A 27,913-nucleotide genomic window follows, 5' to 3' on the forward strand; every position below is an offset into this window, starting at 1 on the left:
CCAACATCATACCCTGACAGAGCTGTCTTAGGTCTCCTAGTCCTGGAGGCCACAAGCAGGTTAATGGGATGTAATGGAAACGCTATAGAGGGCAGACCCCTAGGCTTGTTCCCTCACAGCCTGATGCTTTTTTGTTTTTGAGACAGAGTCTCGCTCTGTTGCCCAGGCTGGAGTGCAGTGGCGTGATCTTGGCTCACTGCGACCTTGGCCTCCCAGGTTCAAGCGATTGTCCTGCCTCAGCTTCCCAAGTAGCTGAGATTACAGGCACCCACGACCACGCCTGGCTAAGTTTTGTATTTTTAGTAGAGACGGAGTTTCACCATGTTGGCCAGGCTAGTCTCGAACTCCCAACCTCAGGTAATCCACTTGCCTCGGCTTCCCAAAGTGCTGGGACTAAAGGCATGAGCCACCACGCCCAGCCTTTTGTTTTGTTCGCTTTTTTAGACAGGGTCTCACACTGTCACCCTCACAGGCTGGAGTGCAGTGACTGCATCACGGATCACTGCAGCCTGGACCTCCCAGGCTCAAGCAATCCTCCCACCTCAACCTCTCCAGAAGCTGGGACTACAGGCGTATGCCACCACGCCCACCTAATTTTAAAATTATTTTGTAGAGACAGGGTCTCATTATGTTGCCCAGGCTGGCCTCGAACTCCTGGGCTCAAGCGATCCTCCCACCTTGGCCTCCCGAAGTGCTGGGCTTACAGGCGAGAGCCACCTCAGTGCCCGGCCTCAGCCTGATGGTTTCACGACTGCCTTTGACTTTGGCCCACACTAATCAAATGTATCACCGTGGGCCACTGACTCAACTTCCCCATCTATCCAGTGGGAATAGAATATTGGACAAAATCAACCACCTCATTTTAAAGAGCTATAACGAAACAAAATTTATATATTATATATTTTTAAAAATACATCTTATAGATTAAAGGACTCAAGAAACAATAGCAAGACTGCAAAACGTTGCCACATCAGGTGACACTTTGGCCAGAGTTATGGAAAATGCTGACAAAACAAGAATTTGCCAGCATGGGCAAAGATATACTGTTACCAACCCAACTTGTTAAAATATTAATATTGAACTAATTAGAAGTAGTTTTTTGTTTTTGTTTTTGTTTTTTTTTTTTGAGACAGAGTCTCACTCTGTTGCCCAGGCAGGAGTGCAATGGTGTGACCTCAGGTCACTGCAACCTCCGCTGCCCAGGTTCAAGAGATTCTTGTGCCTCAGCCTCCTGGAATTACAGGCGCCTGCCACCACGCCCGGCTAATTTTTGAATTTTTGGTAGAGACTGGGTTTCTCCATGGCGGCCAGGCTGGTCTCAAACTCCTGACCTCAAGTGATCTGCCTGCCTTGACCTCCCAAAGTGCTGGGATTACAGGTGTGAGCCACCGTGCCCAGCCAGCAGTTTATAATATTTGTTTTTTATTCCTTGGTTCTAACTCTGTAAGGAATAGAAATGGGGTGATTAATTTTGGCTCCTTTAATACCCGCCTGGCAGGTGCTGAGTCAGTGGTACCTGTTACCACGCGATGACTCAGAGGTTATCACTCAGGGACATCCTTCTGACTCTGTTTCAGTCCATGACTCAGGAGGAAAGGTTCTGGGGCCTCACCAGCGCCCTACACACACCCTCGTTTCCCGAGGGGCACCATTATATTCTTCCTTTATTGGCTGTCCTTGTATAATACAAATCTTCAAGTTTAGATACAAAAAAAATCTGGAAATAAAAGATAGAAAAGTACCCGCCAGGCACCCCTTCCCCTTCTTCCCGGACCCCTCCCCAGCGGGCACCGACATGAGGTAACTGCGCATCTTCTCCTCCTCCCCCCTCCCCGCCTCCTGGGCCCCCAACTTGGCCCTAGCCCCCATGAGACCTTGGCCCAAGGAAGACATGGGCCCCAAAGTTGGAGGGTGATGGGGGTGAGTACAGCATTGGCAGTGAACGCAGCGTGTGGGCAGAGGGCAGCCCTTAGCTTGTGCTGTGCATGGGGGGAGGAGATGACCAGATTTGGGGTGGGCACTGGTGTGGGGCCCAGGAGAGCCCCTAAGCAAGTGTCCCCCCTCCATCCTGTCCAACACTGGAAGGTGGGGGTCAACAGAAACTGGGAAATGGAGTGTGAACCAAGGGCATTCAGTGGGATTGTGGCCAACCCCTGTGTCTGGGGTTGGGGAAGGGGGCATTGCCAGCCTAAGTCTGGCAGTGAAATGGTTCCCTTAGCCAGGCTGGGTCCGTCCCTGAATTCCATCCTGTTGCAACCTGGGCGTCACAATGTTGGTTCTGTAGTGGTTGTCGGGGTGGTTGAGGGAGGGGGGTGTTGAGAGGGTGTTGAGGGGCACAGCCCCAGGGAGCAGGGTTAGGGGAGAGGTTGTGCCTCCACCCCCAGGCGTGGGGCACCTGGAGATGATGGAGTGGGTGGGGCGGCTCGGGCTACAGTTCAATCTCGAATGTCTTTTGCAGGTCGCCAGAAAAGGGGTTGGAGGGTTTCTCTACAGTGGGTTTGCCTTCTAATGCCGCCCACTGGGCCTCAAAGGGGTCCAACTCTGGAGCTGGGGCAGGCGCTGGCTCAGGGGGCCAGGGGGCCCCATTGGGGCGAGGGCGGGCCTGGCTCCCAGGGGCACTGGGTATGGCAGGGGGCGGTAAGGCCCCAGCTTTCCCAAGCAGGGTGGCAGGCTGAGGCTGGAGCTGGGCGGCTGAGCAGAAGGCGTTGGCCACCATCTGTGAGGGTGTGATGCCCACCACGGGCACCCGGGGCATCGGTGGGTAGCCCAAGCCCGGGTAGGCGGGCACAAAAGGGGGCTGCATGTGTGGGGGTGGCAGGAACACGGCCACTTGGGCAGGTGCAGCGTCAAAAGGCCCCACGGGGGCGGGGAAAGGCTGCAGGGCAGGAGGCATGGTGGGCACTGGGGCCACTGAGGCTGCTTGCTGCTGCTGCTGCTGCTGCTGCTGCTGCTGCTGCTGCTGCTGTTGCTGCTGTTGCTGCTGCTGCTGGGCCTTGGCCACCTGCGACACCTCCTCCAACCATCGCTCAGCCTCTGAAGGTGTCCGCTTGTGCCCAGGCTGGAAGGCAGCTGCAGGGGGCACGGAGGGCTCACCCCAGGCAGAAGTCCCTGGGGAGAGGAGAGGGACAGGTGAGGGATGGGGCAACGGCTTCAGCAGAAGAACCCCAGGCTGGGAACTGGCATGGTGTGGGGATCAGAGCACGGACTCTGGAGCCAGACCGCCTGCCTCTGAATCCCAGCTCTGCACCTCCCGAGCTTGCTGACTTCAGGCAAGTGACTTCACCATTCTGGACCACGTAATGGTTCTGGAGTCCTAAGAACATACAATTCTGAGCTTCTAAGGCCCTATGATGAGAAAGTCTAAGTAGGACTGACATCCTCCTAGCCCCACTGCCCTTCTGACTGGTCAGTGCCAAGCCTAGGATTCACTATTTTGTTTTGTTTGTTGTCTGTTTGTTTTGGCAGAGTCTCACTCTGTTGCCCAGGGATGCCCTATCTGGGCTCACTGCAACCTCTGCCTCCCAGGTTCAAGCAATTCTCGTGCCTCAGCCTCCCGAGTAGCTGGGATTACAGGCGCGCAACATCACACCCGGCTGATTTTTTGTATTTTTAGTAGAGGCAAGGTTTCAACATGTTGCCCAGGCTGGACTCGAACTCCTACCTCAAGTAATCCCCCTGCCTCGGCCTCCCAAAGTACTAGGATTACAGGCATGAGCCACCACACCCAGCTGGTATTCACTATTTTGAGTATCACCCTTGATTTTCTAATACCTTCAGAATGTATTGTTTTAGGAGTTAAGATTCTAAGATTGCATGGATCTTTCTCCACATGTATAATAGTATCCTAACATAGTAAGGTTTGACAGTTTAGGGTTGGGCTTTCTAAGATTCTTGAGTTCTACATTTACAGTGTTTGAGATTCTAAGGTGCACCTGTGGTTCTAGGATAAGCCCATGGCTCTAAGATGATACATGGTTCTCAAGGATTCCATGGTTCTGAAACGATCTCTGGGCTCTAAGGTGATCCCAAGATTCTAGCATGAGCGCATGCCTCTGAGATGACCCCGTGGCTCTACAATGATCCCGTATCTCTAAGATAATTCATGGTTCTAAAGTGATCCCTTGATTCTCAGGTAATCCCACGGCTCTAAGATGATCCTTGGTTCTAGGATGATCCTCTGGCTCTAAGATGATCTGTGTTTCTAAGGTGATCCTATGGCTCTAAGATGATCCATAGTTCTAGGATGATCCCATGGTTCTAAGGGGATCCCGTGGCTCTAAAATGATCAAGGGCTCTGAGATGATCCATGGCTCTAAGGTGATCACATGATTCTCAGATAATTCCATGGCTCTAAGATGATCCCTGGTTCTAGGATAATCCCCTGGCTCTAAGATGATCCCTGGGTCTAAGGTGATCACATGATTCTTAGGTAATCCCATGGCTCTAAGATGAACCAGGGATCTAGGATGATCCCCTGGCTCTAAGATGATCACACGATTCTCAGATAATCCCATGGTTCTAGGCTGATCCCCTGGCTCTAAGATGATCCCTGCTTTTAAGGTGATTGCATGATTCTCAGGTAATCCCTTGGCTCTAAGATGATCCACGGATCTAGGATGATCCCCTGGCTCTAAGATGATCCATGGTTCTAAAGTAATCGCATGATTCTCAGGTAATCCCATGGCTCTAAGATGATCCATGGTTGTAGGATGATCCCCTGGCTCTGAGGTGATCCATGGTTCTAAGCCTGTAGGATCCCAAGACCCCTGGAGTGTCTGGGTAGCCCTGGATAGAGGAGGGGATACAGGAGGGACATGCAGGGTGTCTGCCCAGCAGAAAGCCTGGCTTTACCTGTTGTGGCAGGTGGTGGCCCTGGTGCTGGCGCTCCAGCACTGGCAAAAGATGAACTGATCTGTGTGCACAGAGCGTTGATGCTGTCACTGTCGCCGGCACCGGGAGGCTCCACCTCAGGCACTGGGAAGCAAGGCAGGACGGAGGTCAGCAAACAGGCCCAGGCCCTGCCGCAGCCCCCTCTACCCCCTGCCCTCGGTGGCCCTCTCTTCTGACCTGGATCCTTTCCCACTGTAGTAACTAAGTGGCCATGACCGCCAAATAACGGTGCATATGTGTGTGTCACATCTGAGCGGCAGAACGACCAAGTTAGTGTGTGACATTTGACGGCTGACAGTAACAGGGACCCCAAACCAAGGACCTCAAGATTTGTGTGTGGCCACAAACCAGAAGAGTTGTCTAAAACATTTAGCAACATATATTAGTTTAAAAATATGCCCAACCACGTGCATGGCAAGGACATGGGCCCAGTCTGAATGGATTGTGGCATGGCCGCTCACTGGCTGGGGATCATTTGTCCAGCTTTGGGCAGAGAAGTGGGGCCCTGTCCACCCCACCCAGGCTGATCTATGGCAAACATCATGAGAGCAGAGATACGCCTGTGCCAGCAAGGCAGGAGACACTGAGCAGGCATGGCGGCCCCGTGAGGGCTTGTGATGAGCAAAGGTACCATCCAAATAAACAATTAAGGACTGCCATGTGTGGTGTGTGACACATGTCTGTGATGTTTTAGCCAATGGCTGTCTCCAAGGGACCATGTAGATGCTCCAGTGAACATCAGAACTGGCCGTAGGAGTCTGCAGGTGTGCTGCAGGGGCGCCCGGGTGGGACAGCCAATGTCGACAATGATTGTGCATGTTCGTCCAAACAGGAATGCAGCTTCTGAGAGTGTGACTGGGGTCCGGGTGTGTGGCGTCCTGATGCGTGACTCCCAGGTGTGAGTGCATCTGCCGTGTGATGTATGAGTGTGTTTGCAGGTGTGCATGGATCTGCACATGTGGCTTTGGAGTTTGCATAAATCTGGGTGTGTGGTCTGTGAAGGTGTGTAAATCTGAGTGTGTTTCTTTTTTAAAAATATTTATTTATTTATTTATTTTTGACACAGGGTCTCGCTCTGTTGCCCAGGCTGGAGTGTAGTGGCACAATCTTAGTTCACTGCAACCTCCGCCTCCCAGGCTCAAGCAATCTTCCTGAGTAGCTGGGACTACAGGTGCATGCCACTGCACCTGGTTAACAATAAAGGTTAATTTTTAAAATTTTTTTGTGGAGATGAGATCTTGCTGTGTTGCCCAGGCTGGTCTCAAACTCCTGAGCTCAAGTGATCCTCCTGCCTCAGCCTCCCAAAGTGCTGGGATTATAGGTGTAAGCCACCACGTCTGGCCATGTGTGACTTCTGACTCCGTGATTTTGGAGTGTGTGTGACTTGAGAGTATACCTGACTGTGAGTTTGTGACTTCTGAGCATGTGTGACATGTGTGTGTGGGGGGTGCAATGTCTATGTGAGTATGTGAAATTTCTGTGTGGCAAGTCACATCCAAATAAGCGTGCAGCTGGCCACAGGAGTGTGAGGCTTCCAAATAAAGCCTGGAGCTCCTGCCACCTCTCAGGGGCGCGTGTGACAGCCTGGGGAGTGTGCCTGATGTCAGGCTGCGTAAGGACAGCAAATGTGAGGGTGTGTGATGGCCCAGGAATGCTGCAGGCATGGAGGGAGCGTGCGTCACTCTCAACAAGGGTTGGCATCTCCTCACCGGTTACCTTTTGGAGCAGCCCAGCCTCCTGGATACAGCTCAACACCCTCCCACATCAATCCCCGAGGCCATAACGGGCAGGCGATGCAGATTTGGCATCCAGGAGCAAGAGAGTGGGCCAGACCACATGGGTTCACTGGCTGCTGGTGGGGAAGACAGCCCTTCTGCCTGCCTCCCTCAGGCAAAAACTCAGTAGCGTGCCACCTCTATCTTCCTTCCCTATGGCAGAGATTGCTCTTAATTTTTTTTTTTTGAGACAGGTTCTCACTCTGTTGCCCAGGCTGGAGTGAAGTGGCGCAATCTTAGCTCACTGCAGCTGGGCTGAAGCAATTCTCCTTCCTCAGCCTCCTGAGTAGCTGAGACTACAGGCATGCGCCACCACACCAGGCTAGTTTTTGTATTTTTTTGTAGAGACAGGGTTTAGCCAAGTGATCTGCCTCAAGGGATCCTTGAGCCCCTCTTGGGCTCAAGTGATCTGCCTGCCTTGGCCTCCCAAAGTGCTGAGACTACAGGCATGAGCCACTGCACTTGGCTAGACATCACTTTTAGATCATGATGTACACCACCTGTCTCCTTTCCCTGGTCCATGGCAGACATTAGTAATCAAACACGATGCTTTTTTCCCCCACGGAGCTCTTTGCTCACCTTACCTGTCACCTGTCCAGACCTCATGGCTCCCCTGGCCAAGTGCTAGAAGAAACAGATCCTTGTAACTCCATCTTCCCTCCAAGTAAAACAGGACCTTTATATCTCCTCTCTCTTACCACCAGCCATGGCAGACAATGCCAATCAATTATGATGTGCTGCTCCTTTTCGTGATGGGTACTGCCTCTGCTCAACTCTGTGCCCACAACAAATGTTCCTGATCCATCACTATGCCCCTGACCCCTGGGATCTCTGAGCTCACTGGTGCCCTGCATGTCATGTTTCTACTGACCAAATTCTGGGAGTCTCCCCTTTGGGTAAAAACATAACACTCTTGCTACTCTCTCTTCTCCCTTGCCCATGACACACACTGTATGGAGATCATGACTGCTAACCAATCATGATGTGTGCCATCTTTCTCGTTTCCCTTAACCACAGCAGACATTGCTAATTGATCATGACTTGTGATGCCTTTTTTGCCATCCCTTGATGCTCCCTGCCCTAGGCAGACATTTCTAATCCATCACAATCCTCCTTTCCTCAGAGCCTGAGGAATACCTGTATCCTTCACCTAGCCAGATCTCATAGGTGAATGCTTGGAGGGAGGGAGCATTAACCTGTAGTGCTTCAGTCTACTCCTGAGCAAAAACAGGCCAATGGTGTTGCTTCTCTTCTTTCCCTGGCCCATGGCAAACTTCCTTATCCATGCCCGACTTCTTTGTCCATAGCCGACTTTGCTAACTAATCATGATGTGTGTCATCTTTCTCCTTTTCCTTAACCACACCAGACATTGCTAACTGATCATAACTTGTGATGCCTTTCTACTATCCCTTACTCAGAGCAGACACGGCTTATCAATCCTGATTTGTGCTATCTCTTTCCTCTCCCTTGCCCACTGCTAATCGATCATGACATGTTCCAACTCTCTCTCCTTTGCCCATGGCAGACAGTGCAAATCAATCACAGTGTGAACCATCTCGCCTCTATCCCTTGCCCACATCAGATAGTGCCAATTGATTCCAACGCCGTTTCCCACTGGGCCCAGGGCTCACCTGTGCCCTTCACCTGGAAGTCAGTGCGGCGCTGCAGCGTGGATGGCAGCTCATTCAGCCGTAGGCTCAGCTGCCGTTTGAAAGGTGAGTTCTTCTGGCTGAGTGCTGGGAACCCACGGAAGGAGCCCTGGCGAACCAGCTGCTCCAGGGGTGCATGGCGCCGGGGGATGGCGGCCGCAGTGGTGCCTGCAGCCACAGGGGTGCCTGCCTCACCCTTCTCACCAGGGGATGTGGTGGCTGGTGTTGGGGACACGTGCCCAGGCTGGGCAGGGCCAGGAGCCACAGTGGGGGCAGCTGCTGCCTCTGCTGGAGACATGGGGGAGATGGATGGTTAGATATCTCACCATGGCATGCAAGGCCTCTCCCACCTGGTTCTCTTGATCATTCTCCAAGGCTGCCTTCCTTGCCCAGTGAGTCCTGCCCTTAAGACAAGCTAGTCAAAGCCCTGAGATATCCCTCACCCCCACCCAAGTCACAATCCCCTTCCCCAGGAGGCTCTTGGAAAACAGTCCCCCAGGCTCACCCTCTGTGTCTCTCCAGCTTCCTGCCCCTTTCTGTCTTGCCCTGCTGCTCTCACCATTCTTCCCTCTAAGACCCTCTATCTCCCTTTTTGATCACTTAACAAACACTGATTTGGTGCTGGAACAACGTTATCAGGCATTGTTCCAGATGCTTTGCAAGTATTCACTCATTCAATCCACGCGACTACCCATGGGGTTGATATGATTCTCATTTTACAGATGTGGAAACTGAGACCCAGCAAAGGCCCAGTGTGATGTGCCCAAGTCCTACTGCTAGGAAGGGGCAGGCTGACTCTGGACCCCATGCTCCAAATGACTGCCCGCCCTGTCTCCCTCTGACCTGTCTCTCCATATCATGTTGTCTTTCTCTGTCACTGTCTGTTCCTCTCTGTCTCCCACCTCCCAGCCTTCTTCCCACCTCAAGTAGCTCCTCCCTTCCTCCAGTCATTCTAGACATGGCTTGGATGCTTCATCCTCTGAGAAGCTATCCAGATTGTTCCAGGCTCTCAGCCTGGCTCCCTCCACTCTGAGACTGTTCTCTGTACTCTGGGAGGAAACCTGACCTCCCCACTCAGCAGGAGAGGCAGGCTCTTCAAGGGCAGGGCTGCCCTCACCCCTGCCAAACCACAAACACACACCTACCCTCCTACCAGGGCCTCCCCGAGCTGCGGCCTGAATGCCATGGAGATTAAACTCAGGCCCAGAGAGACCCTCCCATAAGGATGTCGCCTAGTGCTGCTTCTCCCATCGTGACACAATGGGGCACCCATGCAGGCCTGGCCCAAGGCAGTGGAAACAGCCCAGGACAGGTTGGAACCCGGAAACCTCCTCTGCCTCCACTCACTGTGTGACCTCAGGAAGTCCCCTCCCCTCTCTGGGCTCCAGTTTGCCAACTAGAAACCTGGGATAAACATCTCAATGCTACCTCCCAAGCCTCCGAGAGGGTCAGTTTAGGTAGTGAATGTTAAATGTTTTGGAATCCAACAAAAGCATGCCTGGACACAGTGGTTCACACCTGTAATCCCAGCACTTTGAGAGGCCGAGGTGGGGGGATCAGTTGAGGCCAGGAGTTCAAGACCAGCCTTGCCAACATGGTGAAACACCATCTCTACTAAAAATACAAAAAAAGATTAGCTGGGTGTGGTGGCACACGCCTGGGATTCCAGCTACTCTGGAGGCTGAGGCAGGAGAATCGCTTGAACCCGGGAGGCAGAGGTTTCAGTGAGCCGAGATCGCACCATTGCACTCCAGCCTGGGCAATAGAGCAAGACTCTGTCTCCGAAAAAAAAAAAAAAAAAAAAAAAAAAAACTTAGCTGGGCGTGGTGGCGGGCACCTGTAATCCCAGCTACTCAGGAGGCTGAGGCACATAAATGTCTTGAAACCAGGAGGCAGAGGTTGCAGTGAGCTGAGATGGCACTACTGCATTCCAGCCTGGGTGATGGAGAGAGACTCTGTCTCAAAAAAAATATGTTCTTTTTTTTCCCCTTACAATCCAGGATCTAATTCAGGATCACATCTCGCATCTATTAATACCTGTCAAATCTCATTAGTCTCCCTTAATCAGGATCAGTTCCCAATGGTAAATTCTTTGTAAATTCTAAGTAGTGTTTTCCCAAAGAACTTAAATTCACAGTAAAATAAATAAATAAATAAATAAATAAATGAATTATATGGTGACTCAGGACATACATACAATTATATTTTAAACACACACACACACACACAGAGTTTTAGAACTTACAAAGTATTTAACCATTTACCTAGAAAGTTAGTTTTACCAAGTATGTTTCAAACTTTCTTGATGGCAATCCAGAGTTAAGAGATATCTTTTATATGGTAGCCTCTTACACACGCACGTGCACACACACACACACACTCTCACTCAAATAAAAGTATCATTAAATTATATTTAACCCTTATCCATTCAATATACTCTGATATTTTCTATGATTCTCTATTTCATTGTTTTTAAATTAATTTTTTTTTTTTTGAGACAGGGTCTCACTCTGTCTGTCACCCAGGTTGGAGTGTGGTGGTGCAATCGCAGCTCTCTCCACCTCTACCTCCTGGGCCCAGGTGATCCTCCTGCCTCAGCCTCCTGAGGAGCTGGGACCACAGGTTGCACCACCATGCCTGGCTAATTTTTTAATGATTTGTAGAGACAGGGTTTCCCTATGTTGCCCAGGTTGATTTCATTTTTTTAAATGTCAGCCACATGGGCTGGGCCCAGTTGTCCACACCTATAATACCAGTGCTTTGGGAGGCTGAGGTGGGAGGATCGTTTGAGGCCAGGAGTTTGAGACCAGCCTGGGAAACACAGCAAGATCCCAGTTCTACAAAAAATACAAATAAAATTAGCCAGATGCTGTGGCTTGTGCCTATATTCCCAACTACATGGAGGCTGAGGCAGGAGGATTACTTGAGCCCAGCAGTTTGAGGCTGCAGGGAGCTGTGATTGCACCACTGCACTCCAGCCTGGGCAACAGAATTAGACCTCAACTCAGACAACAAAAGAAAACAAAAAATGCCAGCCACAGTACAGCAAATTGGCTTCCCAGGTCTTAATACACAGGTTGAAAAGCCCTGAGAAGGCCAGGTGCAGTGGCTCACCTGAGGTCAGGAGTTCGAGACCAGCCTGGCCAACATGGTGAAACCCCATCTCTACTAAAAATACAAAAATTAGCCATGCCTGTAATCCTAACTACTCGGGAGGCTGAGGCAGAATTGCTTGAACCTGGGAGGTGGAGGTTGCAGTGAGCCTAGATCACACCATTGCACTCCAGCCTGGTTGACAGAGCAAGACTCCGTCTCAAAAAAAAAAAAAACAAAAAAAGAAAAGCCCGAAAAGCCCTGAATTGGTGGATAGTAAACCACTTGGTGCGCCCTTAGAATAATGCCCAGAGAACTCTTTCCATGGAAGTTGCTTTATTTATTTATTTATTTTTTGAGACAGAGTCTCACTCTATTGCCCAGGCTGGAGTGCAGTGGCGTGATCTCGGCTCACTGCAACCTCTGCCTCCAGGGTTCCAGCGATCCTCCTGCCTCAGCCTCCCAAGTAGTTGGGATTACAGGCGTAGGCCACCATGCCCGGTTAATTTTTGTATTTTTAGTAGAGACGAGGTTTCACCATGTCGCGCATGCTGGTCTCAAACTTCTGACACCCCCCTCTCCCTCTCCCTCTCCCTCTCCCCACGGTCTCCCTCTTCCTCTCTTTCCACGGTCTCCCTCTGATGCCAAGCCGAAGCTGGACGGTACTGCTGCCATCTCAGCTCACTGCAACCTCCCCGCCTGATTCTCCTGCCTCAGCCTGCCGAGTGCCTGCGATTGCAGGCGCGCGCCGCCACGCCTGACTGGTTTTCGTATTTTTTTGGTGGAGACGGGGTTTCGCTGTGTTGGCCGGGCTGGTCTCCAGCTCCTAACCGCGAGTGATCTGCCAGCCTCGGCCTCCCGAGGTGCCGGGATTGCAGACAGAGTCTCGTTAACTCAGTGCTCGGTGGCGCCCGGGCTGGGGTGCAGTGGCGTGATCTCGGCCGCTACAACCACCTCCCAGCCGCCTGCCTTGGCCTCCCGGAGTGCCGAGATTGCAGCCTCTGCCCGGCCGCGGCCCCGTCTGGGAAGTGAGGAGCGTCTCTGCCTGGCCGCCCATCGTCTGGGATGTGAGGAGCCCCTCTGCCTGGCTGCCCAGTCTGGAAAGTGAAGAGCGTCTCTGCCCGGCCGCCATCCCATCTAGGAAGTGAGGAGCGCCTCTTCCCGGCCGCCATCACATCCTGGAAGTGAGGAGCGTCTCTGCCTGGCCGCCCATCGTCTGAGATGTGGGGAGCACCTCTGCCCTGCCGCCCCGTCCGGGATGTGAGGAGCGTCTCTGCCCGGCCGCCCCGTCTGAGAAGTGAGGAGACCCTCTGCCCGGCCGCCCCTACTGGGAAGTGAGGAGCCCCTCTGCCCGGCCAGCCGCTCCGTCCGGGAGGGAGGTGGGGGGGTCAGCCCCCCACCCGGCCAGCCGCCCCGTCCGGGAGGGAGGTGGGGGGGTCAGCCCCCCGCCTGGCCAGCCGCCCCGTCCAGGAGGTGAGGGGCGCCTCTGCCCGGCCGCCCCTACTGGGAAGTGAGGAGCCCCTCTGCCCGGCCACCACCCTGTCTGGGAGGTGTACCCAACAGCTCATTGAGAGCGGGCCATGATGACAATGGCGGTTTTGTGGAATAGAAAGGCGGGAAAGGTGGGGAAAAGATTGAGAAATTGGATGGTTGCTGTGTCTGTGTAGAAAGAGGTAGACATGGGAGACTTTTCATTTTGTTCTGTACTAAGAAAAATTCTTCTGCCTTGGGATCCTGTTGATCTGTGACCTTACCCCCAACCCTGTGCTCTCTGAAACATGCGCTGTATCCACTCAGGGTTGAATGGATTAAGGGCGGTGCAAGATGTGCTTTGTTAAACAGATGCTTGAAGGCAGCATGCTCGTTAAGAGCCATCACCACTCCCTAATCTCAAGTACCCAGGGACACAAACACTGCGGAAGGCCGCAGGGCCCTCTGCCTAGGAAAACCAGAGAACTTTGTTCACTTGTTTATCTGCTGACCTTCCCTCCACTATTGTCCTGTGACCCTGCCAAATCCCCCTCTGCGAGAAACACCCAAGAATGATCAATAAAAAATAAAAATAAAAAAAAACAAAAAACAAAAACAAACAAAAAAACAATACATCTGAGAAAAAAAGTGGTAAAAACAAAAACAAACAAAAAAAAACTTCTGACCTCAAGCGATCCGCCCATCTTGGCCTCTCAAAGTGCTGGGATTACAGGTGTGAACCATGGCGCTTGGCCTGAAGCATCCCCTACTTTGTAAACTGTTGAGTCTCTGCACCTCTGCAGCCCCCTGCCGCCTGATACTGGGTACCCTGTGCCCACTCTGTGCTCTGCTGGCGCTCGGGGCAACACTCACCTTTCTTCTTGTCCGGGGCCTCTCGCTCAACAGGCCGCCCACCCCCAGACAGGCGGAAGGAGCCCTCGCGGGCGAAGCTGGTGCGACTGGCATCGAAGGCGGCCGTGACCCCACATTCCTTCTCCCGTCGCTGTTTTCGCTCCAGGCAGGCGGCAAAAGCACAGCCCACAGCGTGGCTCAGCCTCTCGCCCTATGGGGAGAGGATGGGCGGGGGTTAGAGGCACTGGGCAGTGCGGACAGGGGCCAGGGGCGCTGGGTTACAGCCGCTAGGTACTGGGTTGCCCCGGATGAGTCCCTGCACTTCTCTGGGCCTCAGTGCTCATCTGCACCACAAGGAAGGGCTGGAAATGACAGCTCCAAGTGAGAGAAGCCAGAAACCAATGAGCCTGTCGTGTGGCTCCACTTACTGGAAATTCCAGAAGAGGCAAAACTAATCTATGGTGAAAAAAAGTCAGAACAGGCCAGGAGTGGTGGCTCTCGCCTGTAATCCTAGCACTTTGGGAGGCTGAGGTGGGAGGTTCCCTTGAGCCCAGGAGGTCAAGGCTGCAAGCAACTATGATGGGGCAACTGCACTCCAGCTTGGGTGACAGAGTGAGATTCCGTCTAAAAAAAAGTCAGAATAGTGGTAGTTTCCTATGGGGTGGGGAATGACTGGAAAGTGTATGAGGGGATGACTGGGTGGTGGCAATGTTCCAGATATTGATAGGGGTTTCGTTACATGGGTGTATGCAGTTGTCGAAATTCGTTGACTGTACACCGAAGGCTTGTGCATTGCTATAGACTAAACGTGTGTGTCTCTCTCAGTTCAAACGCCGAAGCCCTCATCCACAATGTGCTGGTATTTGGAGGTGGGCCTTTGAGAGACAATAAAAGTTATGTTAGATCATGAGGTGGGGTCCTCATGATGGAATTAATGCCCTTATTTATTTATTTTTTTTCTGGGACGGGGTCTTACTCTGATGCTATGCTGGAGTGCAGCGGCACGACCTCAGCTCACTGCAACCTCCACCTCCCGGCTTCAAGCGATTCTCCTGCCTCAGCCTCTCAAGTAGCTGGGATTACAGGCATGCGCCACCACACCTGGCTAATTTGTGTATTTTTAGTAGAGATGGGATTTCACGATGTTGGCGAGGCTGGACTCGAACTCCTGACCTCGAGTGATCTGCCCACCTGGGCCTCCCAAAGTGTTGGGATTACAGGCGTGAGCCACCATGCCCGGCCGGGATTAATGCCCTTAAAAAGGACAAAGAGACAAGAGATCTCCCCTCCACCTTGCGAGGTGAAGATACAGAAAGCAGGCATCCATCTGCAAACCAGGAAAAGAGCCCTCACCAAGAAATGAGCCACTTGACACCCTGACCTCAGGTATCCAGCCTCTAGAACTGCGGGAAACAAATGTTTGTCATTTAAGCCACACAGTCTACACTATCTGGTTATAGCAGCCTGAACTAAGACAATCATATCTTTCGCTTTGAAGAAAAAAAATCTGGAAACGAATATGAATTCTACTTAATGGTGTGCATGCTGAAGTAGTCCGATGCCTAGAAATTTGACATACAAAAAGAATCAGACGGTGTGACTGCAGTTGCTCACACCTGTAATCCCAGCACTTCAGGAGGCCGAGGCAGGCAAATCACTTGAGGCCAGGAGTTCGAGACCAGCCTGGCCAACATGGTGAAACCCCATCTCCACTAAAAATACAAAAATTTGCCAGGTGTGGTGGCGCGCACCTGTAATCCCAGCTACTAGGGAGGCTGCGGCAGGAGAATCACTTGAAGGTTGGAGGCAGAGGTTTCAGTGAGCCAAGATCGTGCCACTGTACTCCAGCCTGGGGCAACTGAGTGAGACTCCGTCTCAAAAAAAGGAATGAGCCACTGATACTAGCAGCTCACACCTGTAATCCGAGCACTTTGGGAGGCCAAGGTGACTGGATCGCTTGAGTCCAGGAGTTTGAGACCAGCCTGGGCAACATGGCGAAATCCCATCTCTACAAAAAATTAGCCAAGCATGGTGGCGTGTGCCTGTAGTCCTAGCTACTCAGGAAGCTGAGGTGGGAGAATCGCTTGAACCCAGGTTGCAGTGAGGCGAGATTGCACCAATGCACACCAGCCTTGATGACAGAGAGAGATGCTGTCTCATTAAATAAATTAATTAAAAACATTGCCGGGCGGGGTGGCTCACACCTATAATCTCAGCACTTTGGGAGGCAGAGGCAGGCAGATCACCTGAGGTCAGGAGTTCAAGACCAACCTGACCTGCATGGAGAAACCCCATCTCTACTAAAAATACAAAATTAGCCAGCCGTGATGGTGCATGTCTGTAATCCCAGCTACTTGGGAGGCTGAGACAGGAGAATTGCTTGAACCCGGGAGGCAGAGGTTGCTGTGAGCTGAGATTGCTCCATTGCACTCCAGCCTGGGTAACAAGAGCAAAACTCTGTTTCAAAAACAAACAAAAACACAACATTACACTAAGTAAAGAAGCCAGACACATATTATATGATTCCATTAAATGAAATATCCAGAATAGGTAAATCCACAGGGAGACAAAGCAGATTAGTGGTTGCCAGGGGGCTGGGGTAGTGGGGAGACAGGGGGTGAATTGATGAATGGAGATGGGGTCTCCTTTAGCGGTGATGAAAATATTTCAGGACTGCTAGAGTCAATGGTTAAACAACACTGAAAATGTATTGTACACTGAATTGTACACTTTTAAATGATTAATTTTATGTGAATTTCACCTCAAGAAAAAAAAAAGTTGAACTTGGGGAATTCTACTGCTTAATGGTTAAAACTTCCTACTTCCTCAGAAGTAGGAAGGAATTCATCCAACATCACACTCTTTACCCACAGGAGATGGTCCTGCTCTTTTCTGGCTTTCATTCTCATCCCCAAATAGTTTTTTTTGTTGTTTTTTTTTTTGAGACAGAGTCTCGCTCTGTCACCCAGGCTGGAGTGCAGTGGCGCAGTCTTGGCTCACTGCAACCTCCGTCTCCAGGGTTCATGTGATTCTCCTGTCTCAGCCTCTGGAGTAGCTGGGATCACAGACGCCTGCCACCATGCCTGTCTACTTTTTTGTATTTTTAGTAGAGATGGGGTTTTACCGTGTTGGCCAGGCTGGTCTCGAATTCCTGACCTCAGGTGATCTGCCTGCCTTGGCCTCCCAAAGTGTTGGGATTACAGGCGTGAGCCACCACGCCTGGCCAATACTCTTTTTTTTTGAGATGGAGTCTCACTCTGTCTCCCAAGCTGGAGTGCAGTGGTGCAATTTTGGCTCACTGCAACCTCCACCTCCCGGGCTCAAGTGATTCTCCTGCCTCAGCCTCCCGAGTAGCTGGGACTACAGGTGTGCACCACCACATCTAGCTAATTTTTTGTATTTCAGTAGAGATGGGGTTTTACCATGTTGTCCAGGGTGGTCTTGAACTCCTGAGCTCAGGCAATCCGCCTGCCCCAGCATCCCAAAGTGCTGGGATTACAGGTGTGAGCCACCGCACCCGGCCCTCACGTGAATACTCTAAACTGGGAACCGTGAGTATACTTTCTTCTCCAGATGAGGAAACTGGGCACACAGAGGTGAGTGATGTGCCTGAATGCAGGAAGCTTGTCAGGGTGGGGCTGGGATGCCAGGGCATGGGAGGGAAGAGTTGGCTAGCTGTGGCAATACTCACGGAGTCCTTCAGTGCCAGAAAACAGTGGCAGATCCAGCGGCGGGTAGTCCCGTCACGGCAGATATAGGAGAAAGCCTTATCCAGGTTGCGGTCAGGAGCACAAAAGGAGACCTTTTCGATGGTCTGGTCGACCAGAAGATCCTAGGAGGGGCCGGGGAGGCCAGGAGAAGAGTGTGAACTCTCTCTCAAGTGTTCACTCAACATTCTCTCTGTGTCTGCTGAAATCCAGTCCTGAAGAGGGTGGGGACCCAGCAGTCACTGAGACACCTTGTGCCTTGCCTGCAGAGGGCTCCCAGGTTGGCGGGAAGATCAGACCCATCACGAGATGGGCAGCCCAGAGTCATAGCCAGGATGTGATGAAGGAGGCCCAGGCAGAGGGGTCAGGGCCAGGACCATGGAGGCACAGGCAGAGGCGTCAGGGCCAGCATGGCAGAAGCCAGCTTGGGGTCAGTCAGGCAAGGCTTCCTGGAGCAGGTACTAACTAAGAAAAAAAGTCAAGGAACAGTATTTTGGGCTGAGGGAACTGCCTTGCAAAGGTGGTGATCTTGTTCTGTTATTAACCCAACTCTCAGCATGTCCTGGGCACCTCCTAGGGCAGTCTCTGGGCTGGGGGCAGCGGATTCAAGGTGAGCAAACAGATACCTAGATTGTGGCCTCATAGTGCTTCCTTCTGGCTGGGCAGGGTGACAATAAACACTTAATGGCTAACATTCATTGATCTGAGCAGTTACGATGTACCAGACCCCATTTAAATATATATATATTTTTTCTCCCAGAAGGAGTCTTGCTCTGTCACCCAGGCTAGAGTGCAGTGGCATGATCTTGGCTTACTGAAACCTCTGCCTCCTGGGTTCAAGTGATTCTCCTACCTAAGCCTCCCAAGTAGCTGGGATTACAGGCACACACCACCACGTCTGGCTAATTTTTGTATTTTTAGTAGAGGTGGGGTTTCACCATCTTGGCCAGACTAGTCTCGAACTTGTGACCTCAGGTGATCCACCTGCCCTGGCCTCCCAAAGTGCTGGTATTACAGGCGTGAGCCACCGTGCCCAGCCCACATTTAAATTTTTTAAAAAATTATTTTGTATAGATGGAGCCTTGCTATGTTTCACAGGCTGATCTTGAACTCCTGGCTTCAAGGGGCCCTCCCAGCCAGGCATCATTTCAAATAACTTGCATATGCTTTCTCACTTAATGGTAGGGTCTATTATAATCCCTGTTTTTTTGAGATGGAGTTTAGCTCTTGTTGCCCAGGCTGGAGTGCAATGGCATGATCTCTGCTCACTGCAACCTCCAAGTCTCGGGTTCAAGAGATTCTCCTGCTTCAGCCTCCCAAGTAGCTAGGATTACAGGTACGCACCACCATGTCCAGCTAATTTTTGTATTTTTAGTGAGATGAGGTTTCACCATATTGCCAGGCTGGTCTCGAACTCCTGACCTCAGGTAATCTACCCTCCTTGGCCTCCCAAAGTACTGGGATTACAGGCGTGAGCCACCGCTCCCGGCCTATAATCTGCATTTTTCAGATGACACAACTGAGACCCACAGAGGTTAAATCTCATGCCCAGGGTCCCTAAGCTGGGATCGGAGCTGAGGCAGCTGCTCCAGTCTCTCTCACCCACAGCCTATGCCAGTTCCCAAATAATCACAGCATTTATTCCTGAGTTATGACGACAGAGGGAGCACACGGCATCGTCTAGAAGGTCCCTGAGGGAGGGATGTGCAGAGGAGGTGGGAAGGTGTCCTCCGCCCTGATTCCAGCAGGGTGAGCAGACAGGCCCCCTGGCGTCCACCCCCACAGGCCTCCTACCTTGGTTTTGTCGTCCACCACTCGGAGTCCATCGGCTGACACCCACAGGACAGACTTCACGGACTTTCGGCCCATCTGGAGGGAGGCAAGGGGACAAAGGAGCCGGGTCAGGGTGCCTCTCCCTGTCTGACCTTGCCCCCTCCCTCATGGCAGCCCCCTCACTCACCGCCTTCAGCTTCTTCACCGCATCTTCACACACGTGCATTCCCCGGGACTCCTCTACCTCCACGTGACCCAGGTACTTGGGTTGGAGAGAATGGGGGGGGGGGGCACATGAAACAGCACAGTAATCACTCATTCTCAGTGTCCACTGAGCATCTGCCATGCAGTAGACAATATTTTAAGCACATGATGTGTATGCAATCATTTATTCTGCATCTCAACTCTACAAGGTAGAGACCCCATTCCTGGTCTAGACATGCAGATGGGGAAACTGAAGCACAGCACGTAGCAGTGATTCCGGTCTAGCTATATCCCTGGGCCCTAACCCGGCACCGTGGTCCTCCCGAGAGCTAGTATTTGCATCTCTGTGCATGAGGACTGGCCACAGGACATGCAAAGCTGCTTTGCCTACCCTAAAGCAGCTAGAAAGAGCCTGGGCCAGTCCCCCCAATAACTGACGGGAGTTAGGGTACCTGAGCCCCAGCTCCCTCATCTGCAGGTGGGATGACTGTTGCCTCGAGTTTCCCAGGGGAAAGCTCAGCTGCACACTGCTGCAGTTTTAATAACACACCCTTTACTTGCTGCCTTACTTTCCTCACTTCCAACACCATTTCCTGCACCTCCCAAATGAAGCCCTCACATTCAAAGTCTGCTTCCGGGGAAGGGAACGTAAGGTGGTGGAGGGGCTGTGACCATGGTCAGTCATCACCCAGCCAGGAAGGGGCTGAGCTCCACAGTCCACGCCGCGAATCCTGCTCTCCCCCTCATAGGAATGTAAAAGTGTAGGGTATGGCTAAACCAGAACGTCCTTATCGGTAGAGCGCTTTGCAAATGCTACACCACATGACGGCTTCCAGGTAATAGTTTGCTGGTACAAAAAAATGTGTTTTGGTTTTTTGTTTGTTTTCAAGATTGGGTATCACTCTGTTGCCTAGGCTGGAGTGCAATGGCACAATTAAGGCTCACTGCAGCCTCGACCTTCCTGGACTCAAGTGAGCCTCCTACCTCAGCCTTGCGAGTAGCTGGAACTACAGGTGCGTGCCACTGTGCCTATTTTTTGTAGAGACAGGGTCTCCCTGTGTTTGCCCAGGCTGGTCTTGAACTCCTTGACTCAAGCAATCCTCCCACCACAGCCTCCCAGTGTGCTGGAATTACAGGTGTGAGCCACCACTACGCTTCAAGTTTTTTTTTTTTTTTTTTGAAACAGAGTCTGCTCTGTCGCCCAGGCTGGAGTGCAGTGGCGCTATCTCGGCTCACTGCAATCTCCGCCTCCCGGGTTCAAGCGATTCTCCTGTCTCAGCCTCCCCAGTTGCTGGGACTACAGGCGCCCGCCACCACGCCAGGCTAATTTGTTGTATTTCTAGCAGAGCCAGGGTTTCACCGTGATAGCCAGGACTGCCGGCCTCACGCTTTTTAACACCAACTTCAAACGACCTGGGCTGGTGTCCCAGCCAGGCCGCGCACCCGCACAGCACAGCGGCCCCCGTCCCCCTCGTCCCGCCGCGCCCACTCACCCTGACCGGGAAGCTGCACGTGCCCTTCCGCACCGCGTCCTCGTCTGACTGCCACTGGTGTGGGCGCGACGCCTCGGGCACGTAGGCTGGCTTCCTCCGCCGCAGGCTCTGCCGTAACTTGTTCATGGTGCCCGCCCCGTCTGGTGACACAGGACAGTGATGTGGGTCAAGGGTGGGGGTCAGAAGGTATGGAGCTCAACGGGGAGGGACCAGTGCTCAGGGAGCATGGGGTCAGATAACAAGATAACTGGAAGCGGGGTTACAGGGTCAGTTGGCAGTGCACATGGGATCAGCAGCTCAAGTCAGGGGACAGTGAGGAAAGGAGCCAACAGAAACCAGGGGAGTGCAAAAGTTGGGCACTGGGGATTCAGAACCATGGGGCTAAGGGGCTGGAGGTCTGGGGTAGGGGGTATGGGGCACAGGTTTCACGGCATTGGAGGGCTTCTTGTCCATGTGGTGGATGCTTCCTCATTCCCAGGGCCGTGAGGACACAAAGGGTGGGAAATCAGACATAGGAGGGCATGGGGGCTAGAGGGCATAGAAGTCAGGGGCCACACGGTCAGGGGTTTTAGGGGTATGAGAGTCAGGCAGTGGGGTGATCAGAGGGCAGCAGAGGAGTTGGGAATTGCATGGGTCAGGGGTGCAGGAGTCAGGTGCATGGGGGTATGGGGGATGGTGGCTTGTCTCTGGAACTCTGAGACACAGTCATTCTGTGACAACTGTGTCTAGTCCCCAGGCAAGGCTTCTGGGGCCTTGCACTGATGACTATCAGAGGCAGGGCTGTGGGTGTGTGGAGTGGGTGTGGAGGTGGCCAGCCACTAGGACAGTCTTCACTGATCAGCCATCCTGACAGCCCCAGGACTGGGAGCACCAACAGCAGAGGGGGATGTGTGTGTGTGTGTGTGTGTAAGCAAGTGTGCAATGGTATGTTCTGGAACGCTGTCTATGAGGGGATCTATATCTGAGCATGCAAGTAATGTCTGTGAGTGTGTTTCTGAAGGCTGTCTGGAAGAATGCATGTCTGAGAATGGTGTAGGATAGTGTGCATCTGTGAATGCTGTCCGTGAGGGATGCATCCAAAAGTGTGGTTGTTGTCTGTGAGTCTAAGGCCCTGAAGGTTGTTGCTGAAGGGCATCGATGTCTGAGAGTGGTTGTGAGTGTGTGTCTGCTGTCTATATCCGAGAGTGCCGTTGTTGTCTATGAGAACTTGTGGCTCAGTGCCTGTTGCCTGTGAGGGTGTGTCTGTGTTTGAGACGAGGCTGTCGTCTTTCAAAGGGTGTGTCCATGGCTGTTATCCATGTAGCTATGTCTCTGTGTGAAGGTGTGGCTATTGTCTGTGATGACATTGCCTCGGAGAGTGCATCTGAGGGACCTACAAGACTGTCTGTGTCCAAGAGTGCAGCTGTTGGCGGTGAGCCTGTGTGACTGTGGCTGTTGCCTTAGAGTGTGGGTGTGTGGGTATTGCAAAGAGGGTGTATCTGTGTGCAGTGGTGCATCCGTTAGGGTGTGTGAGAACATGAGGTTGTCTTTGAGAGTGTGTTCATGAGGGTTATTTGTAAGGGTGTGACTGTTGCCTGAGAGAGTGCTGGGTGTTCTTTGTGAGACTGTGTGCATGTTTGTACACAACCGTAGCTCCCTGTGAGAGCCTGGGCCCGCGGGTGCTGTCTGTGAAAGTGTGGCTGTCGTCTGTAGAAATGTGGGTCTGTGTGTGTTGTCAGACTGTGCAAGAGTGTGTCTCTTTTTTTTTTTTGAGACGAAATTTCGTTCTTGTTGCGAATGGAGGCTGGAGTGCAATGGCATGATCTCGGCTCACAGCAACCTCTGCCTCCCAGGTTCAAGCAATTCTCCTGCCTCAGCCTCCCAAGTAGCTGGGATTACAGGCATGTGCCACCACCCCTGGCTAATTTTGTATTTTTAGTACAGACAGAGTTTCTCCATGTTGGTCAGGCTGGTCTCGAACTCCCGACCTCCTGACCTCAGGTGATCCGCCCGCCTCAGCCTCCCAAAGTGCTGGGATTATAGGCATTGAGCCACCACGCCCGGCCAAGAGTGTGTCTCTTGAGAGTGTGTATCTCAGAGTCTGTATCCAGCGAGCGTCTGTGGTCACCTGTGAATCTGGGTGTTGTCTAGGAATGTGTGTGTGTGTGTGTATATATGTTTGTGTGTACATATGTTTGTGTGTACATTAGTGTGATGAACATCTACTTCAGCATGTGTTCAAGTGTGTCACTGCATTAGCAAGTGTGTGTGATCTGAAAGAAAAGAGATTGTGTGTGTGTGTGTGTCTCTAACCGTATATCTACAGATGTGAGTGTTTGAGTGTGACCCTGCACTTGAGGCTGTAAGGGTGTCAGGGTGTGGGTCTGTGCATGAGTGGGACTCTGGCAGTCGCTGAGGAAGATGCCTGAGGGTGTCCACTCATGAGTGTGATTAAGCCTGTGTGACCGCAGGGACAGATCCTCTGGTCGTGTTAGGCAAGACCACATACCCATTGAGCCCTGCCCTGTCCCAGGCTGGTCGCTCACCTGGCTCCGTCCTGCAGGTTTCTGGGGGCCCCGGGGCCCCACAGGGGGCTGGGGGCAGGTGCCGCTCAGGCCTCCGGGGTCCGCCCTGCCCGAGTAGGGGAGGAGAAGGTGAGAAGTTTGTCTGGGTTGGGGCTCAGTCCGATACTTTACCCCCACTTTGGACTTCAGCCAGCCCCCTCCATCTTGGGCTCCCTGATGAGAGTCCTTGTTGTCCTAGCAACTGTTACCAGGGAGATCAGCCACCTGGTTCCAAGGGCCCAGGAAGGAGTAGGTATGTTTGGGGGGCATATGTTGGGGATGTGCTGGCCTCAGGAGAGCCTCACTGCCCAAGGGGATGCTGTGAGAGTGGCCTTGCCCTCCAGATGCATGTGCAGGGCTACACACATACGCAGCCAACTCATATCTACAGGTGTCCCTAGCATCTGGCCACAGCTTTACAGACTTGGTCACACATAGACGCAATCACAGCTACACACCTCAGATCGCAGATACACAGAAACAGTCCCAAACCCAGAGAGCTGCCACTGTAAACATCTGGCCGCATATTCATGTTCGGACACACACAGTCTCTACTACAGACATTTGTCCACATACATGCAGCATGTCCTGGCCCACTCAGTTCCCACCACAGATACTTGGTCACACCACCCACTGAAATTTGGTCACTTCCACATTCTCAGCCACATACAAAGAACGGGGCCCAGACAACCCACTACAGCCGCACAGGCGTGGCCACACCCAATGACAGCTATGTTTCCTCAGGCACCCGCCCAAGATACTGACGTCACAGGCCCACCCAGATAGAATCACACCCAGAGTTCACCCATTTGGTGACCCAGTCCCACACGACACAATCGCAGCTATACACACTTGTTACACGTATCTCCACTGCTGCACAGTGACATCTGGTCACAGATGCACACGGACAGACACACATTTGGTCCCACGGAGACCACATGCAGGAACAGCTGCATGTGGACATGCAGCCTCAACCAGACCAGTCACACCAACACACTGTTTTTGGCCACACACTGTCACGTGGTCACACATACCCAGTCATAGGTGCTCAAATCTGGTCACAGCATCACTCACACAGTCTACTGTGACAGCCACACTCATAGGGACAGTCCTCTATACACAACCACACACAGAGGTACTGATGGCCACAGCATGCAACCCCCCACAAACAACTGTCCCCAAGGATGGCCTCCCTCAAGACACAGCCATGGTGGTCCTATAAGCATGGCCACAGCATCAATGTCCATGTGACCCAGCCACCTATCATGGTCATAATCCCGTCACCCAGTGTCCATACACAGCTGTACCATGTCACTCCAATGCAGCGAAACATATAGCCTTTCTTCATGCAGGCACACAAGTCACACAGACAAGTATGTGGCCATATAGAATCACAGCCCCGTGGGGACAGGTGCACAAAGTCACAAGCCCCACCTACACACATATCTCACACATAGAGACATAAGCACACAGTTTTAGTTTCCCATGTCACAAGTACACAGTCCAGTGTATGCACAGAAATGCAGTGACCAGGATGTGGCATTTATAGCTGGGTTTACACAGAAGACACAGGTCCTGACGGAGCCATGTGCACAGTCAGGGGCCAATCTCATCACCAAATCACACATTCAAACACAGGAGTCCAGCACATACACACAGAGACAAAAACAGGCACACAGCTACAGACCCCACACTCTCACAGATGATGACATAGACACAGACATCTATAGTCACCCAGGGTCAGACATGCAGGTCACACACAATAATATGGAAGCCATAATCATATACACACCCCTACAAACATAATTTCCTGGCACCAGCACGGAGACACATCCACAGCTTTAGTCACACACAAATAATCCCTCTAAATAGCCAGGGTTTCAGACACCAAGTCAAATACATAACCCAAATCACACATGCAAGGCTAGAAATACACACAATCACTCATTATCACACACACTGCTAGATACAGTCATTTATATTAATACAACCTCAGTCACACACTCAGACATGGTTCTGCATACGCAACCACTGTCATACACAATACTGTCACACAACCCCAGTCACACAGACACAATGTGACTTCAGACACAATGGCAGTCACACAGGCAGAGTTGCACAGACAGGTGTGTGTCACTCACATATATAAAATCAGGTAGAGACACAACTATAAACATTGTCAGTCACTGGGAGGGTCACACATGCACATGGAGCCAAAGACAACTCCACTCACACACAGTCACAACTCCACCCACGTCCTGTCAGTCACACGCATGCCCACCCCCAGACTCAACATATACTGTCACATACCCAGTTATAGTTACCGAGGCATACAAACACAGGGTCACAAAAGACACAATCACAGACAACCACAGTCACAACCATGCACACCTCCAAACACAGACAGACTAAAAAGTACAGGATTCTGCACAGTGAGCAGCTGTCACACACAGATACACAGTCACACAAATACTAGGGTCACAGACACAATCATAGACACCACCACAAGCACACACACACCACACAGGATTCCTCAGTCACCAGCTGCAGCGTACGCGTGCACACACACACACACACAGCCACAGTCACACACACACAGGGCACACTCCTAGCCACCTCCCCATCGCTTGCTTCCCCCCTTCCCCCCAGGTACCACACACAAAGCCGCCGTCACCGTCACCGCAGACGCTGCAGACAGACAGGGCTGCACCCGGTCCCTGGGGAGCCGCCCCCAGCCCAGCCTGTATCCTGGAGCCTGAGGGCCAGGTCCGGGAGGGGGAAGCGGTGCATTGTCTGCGGGTGGGGCCACTCTTGGACAGCTGGGCAGCCCTGGGGACAAAGGGGGTGGCCTAGGGATCCTGTGCCCTGGGACCCATGACCAAGCCAGGGGGTGGAGGGATTGGGGGTTGCCTGAAATTATCCTTATTTTATTCAGGCTGGGGTGGGGTGGAGTTCCAGGCACAGGGACCTTGTTTTGAGAAGTGGCTGTGCCTGGGACACCGCCCAAGGATTGGGGGGATGCTGTGCCCAGGATGCCTCTGAGACCTGGGGGCAGGCTGTGCTTGGAGTCCCCCCAGGCCTTGGCGTGGTGGGAACGCTGTACCCAGTGACCCCATCCTCGAGACTGTACCTAGGGAGTTGTTGTGCTGAGACCCCCTTAGGCAGGGAGAGGTAGGGATTGTGTCTGGAATCGCCTCCTGGAGGCCTTGGTTTGATACGGGGGCTGTGTCCCCGACCCCATCTCCATCCCCATCTAGTTCTAGGAGTTGTACCTAGAATCTCTGTACCCCTGTCCTTGGTTTTGTGGGGGGTCTGTGTCCAGGATCCCTATTTCCAGGGCCTTGGCAAGAGATGGCCCAGGGGTCTGTGCCCAAGACCCTGGTCTCCTGGGCTTTGGCTTGTTGGGCCTGTTCCTGGACCCCCACCCAGGACCACCCTCTCCAGCCTTGGCACCCTCTCTCCATCCGGGCGCCGCGGCCGCCTCCCACCCTCCGCCACATCAGCAGCGGCGCCGCCCCCGACCCGAGCCCCCCTCTCCCGCCCTTCTCACGCTGGCCGCCGCGCTGCGGGACATCCAGGGCCCGGGCGCCCCCGCCTCCCGCGGCCCTGGCTGGGCCTGGCTCCCCGACTGCTGCTGCTGCGGTGGTGGCGGCGGCAGCTCGGTCTGACGCCGGCCAGGGCCCGGGGCCGGGGGATGGTGCGGGATGCACGCGCGCGAGCCTCCTCGGCTCCCGGGAGGATTCCGTTCCGGGGGCGGGGGAGCGTCCCTCGGCCTCGGCTCCCCGCCCCGGCCCCGCCCATTGGCCCGCCGCCTGCCGTATATGCAGAAAGGCCCCGCCCCGCCCCGGCGCCTCGCCGGCCCCGTCCCGCCCCTTGGCCTGAAGACCCCGCCCACACGCAGACACCACCCCGCCTTCCCCGGCGCGGCCACCGCCCCGCCACGCCCATTGGCCAGTCCCGAGCTGAGCATGCCTATGAACATCGCCGAGTCCTTTCCCCCGGTCCGTCCTGGCCTGGGCTCCCTTTCCCTCCGTGACACCTGACCTCAGATCCCCTCCAGCTCCGCGTCCGAAAGAGTTGCTTCTAGAGGCGCCTTGCCGCCCCACACCCCCAAATCTTCCCGCTAACCCCATGGTTCCCCAGCCCGGCGGGGGCGGGCAGGAGCGGTGACGAGGCACTTTTTGCAAGGAAGGGGAGGGGGTGTGAACAGACCAAGGCGTCCTGATGCGCGATCGGTTCGGCTTTGGGAACTGGGGCGCCGGGGTGGGACCAGGGCGCGGTTCTGGCCGCTACGGCGCCCCTGCCGCCCCCTACGCCAATCCTGTGGGTTTGGCAAAGCAGCTGGCAGGGACGTTAGAGCCCATTAGTAAAGGCGAGGTTGCCAGGAGTGAGGGGAGGGAGCCCGCAGCCAAGAGGCACTGTGTGTGTGGGAGGCCTCAGCTGCCAAAGCCCTTAGAGCAGGT

General features: G+C 53.1%; 1 protein-coding gene across 1 annotated transcript; it reads right to left on the reverse strand.

The window, feature by feature from the left end:
- Positions 1 to 1,651: 1,651 nt before the first annotated feature.
- Positions 1,652 to 27,246, reverse strand: NUMBL (NUMB like endocytic adaptor protein). Its single transcript, XM_019016081.4, has 10 exons — positions 27,001 to 27,246; positions 23,433 to 23,517; positions 20,908 to 21,047; positions 19,398 to 19,472; positions 19,232 to 19,306; positions 17,422 to 17,562; positions 13,752 to 13,941; positions 8,298 to 8,603; positions 4,852 to 4,974; positions 1,652 to 3,108 (listed from the first exon to the last, which is right to left on the reverse strand). The coding sequence occupies exons 1-10, from the start codon at positions 27,022 to 27,024 to the stop codon at positions 2,429 to 2,431; spliced, it is 1,839 nt and encodes a 612-aa protein (XP_018871626.3). The 5' UTR covers positions 27,025 to 27,246; the 3' UTR covers positions 1,652 to 2,428.
- Between the last annotated feature and the right edge of the window lie 667 nt (positions 27,247 to 27,913).

This window comes from Gorilla gorilla, chromosome 20 (genome assembly GCF_029281585.2).
Source record: "Gorilla gorilla gorilla isolate KB3781 chromosome 20, NHGRI_mGorGor1-v2.1_pri, whole genome shotgun sequence".
Lineage (NCBI taxonomy): Eukaryota > Metazoa > Chordata > Mammalia > Primates > Hominidae > Gorilla > Gorilla gorilla.

Coding starts and splice junctions, on each gene's coding strand:
- NUMBL (XM_019016081.4), bottom strand. CDS start 27,024: ATGTCCCGCAGCGCGGCGGCCAGC. Junction 23,518..27,000: donor CCCGCAGCGCGGCGGCCAGC/GTGAGAAGGGCG, acceptor CTACTCGGGCAG/GGCGGACCCCGGAGGCCTGA. Junction 21,048..23,432: donor AACCTGCAGGACGGAGCCAG/GTGAGCGACCAG, acceptor CTGTGTCACCAG/ACGGGGCGGGCACCATGAAC.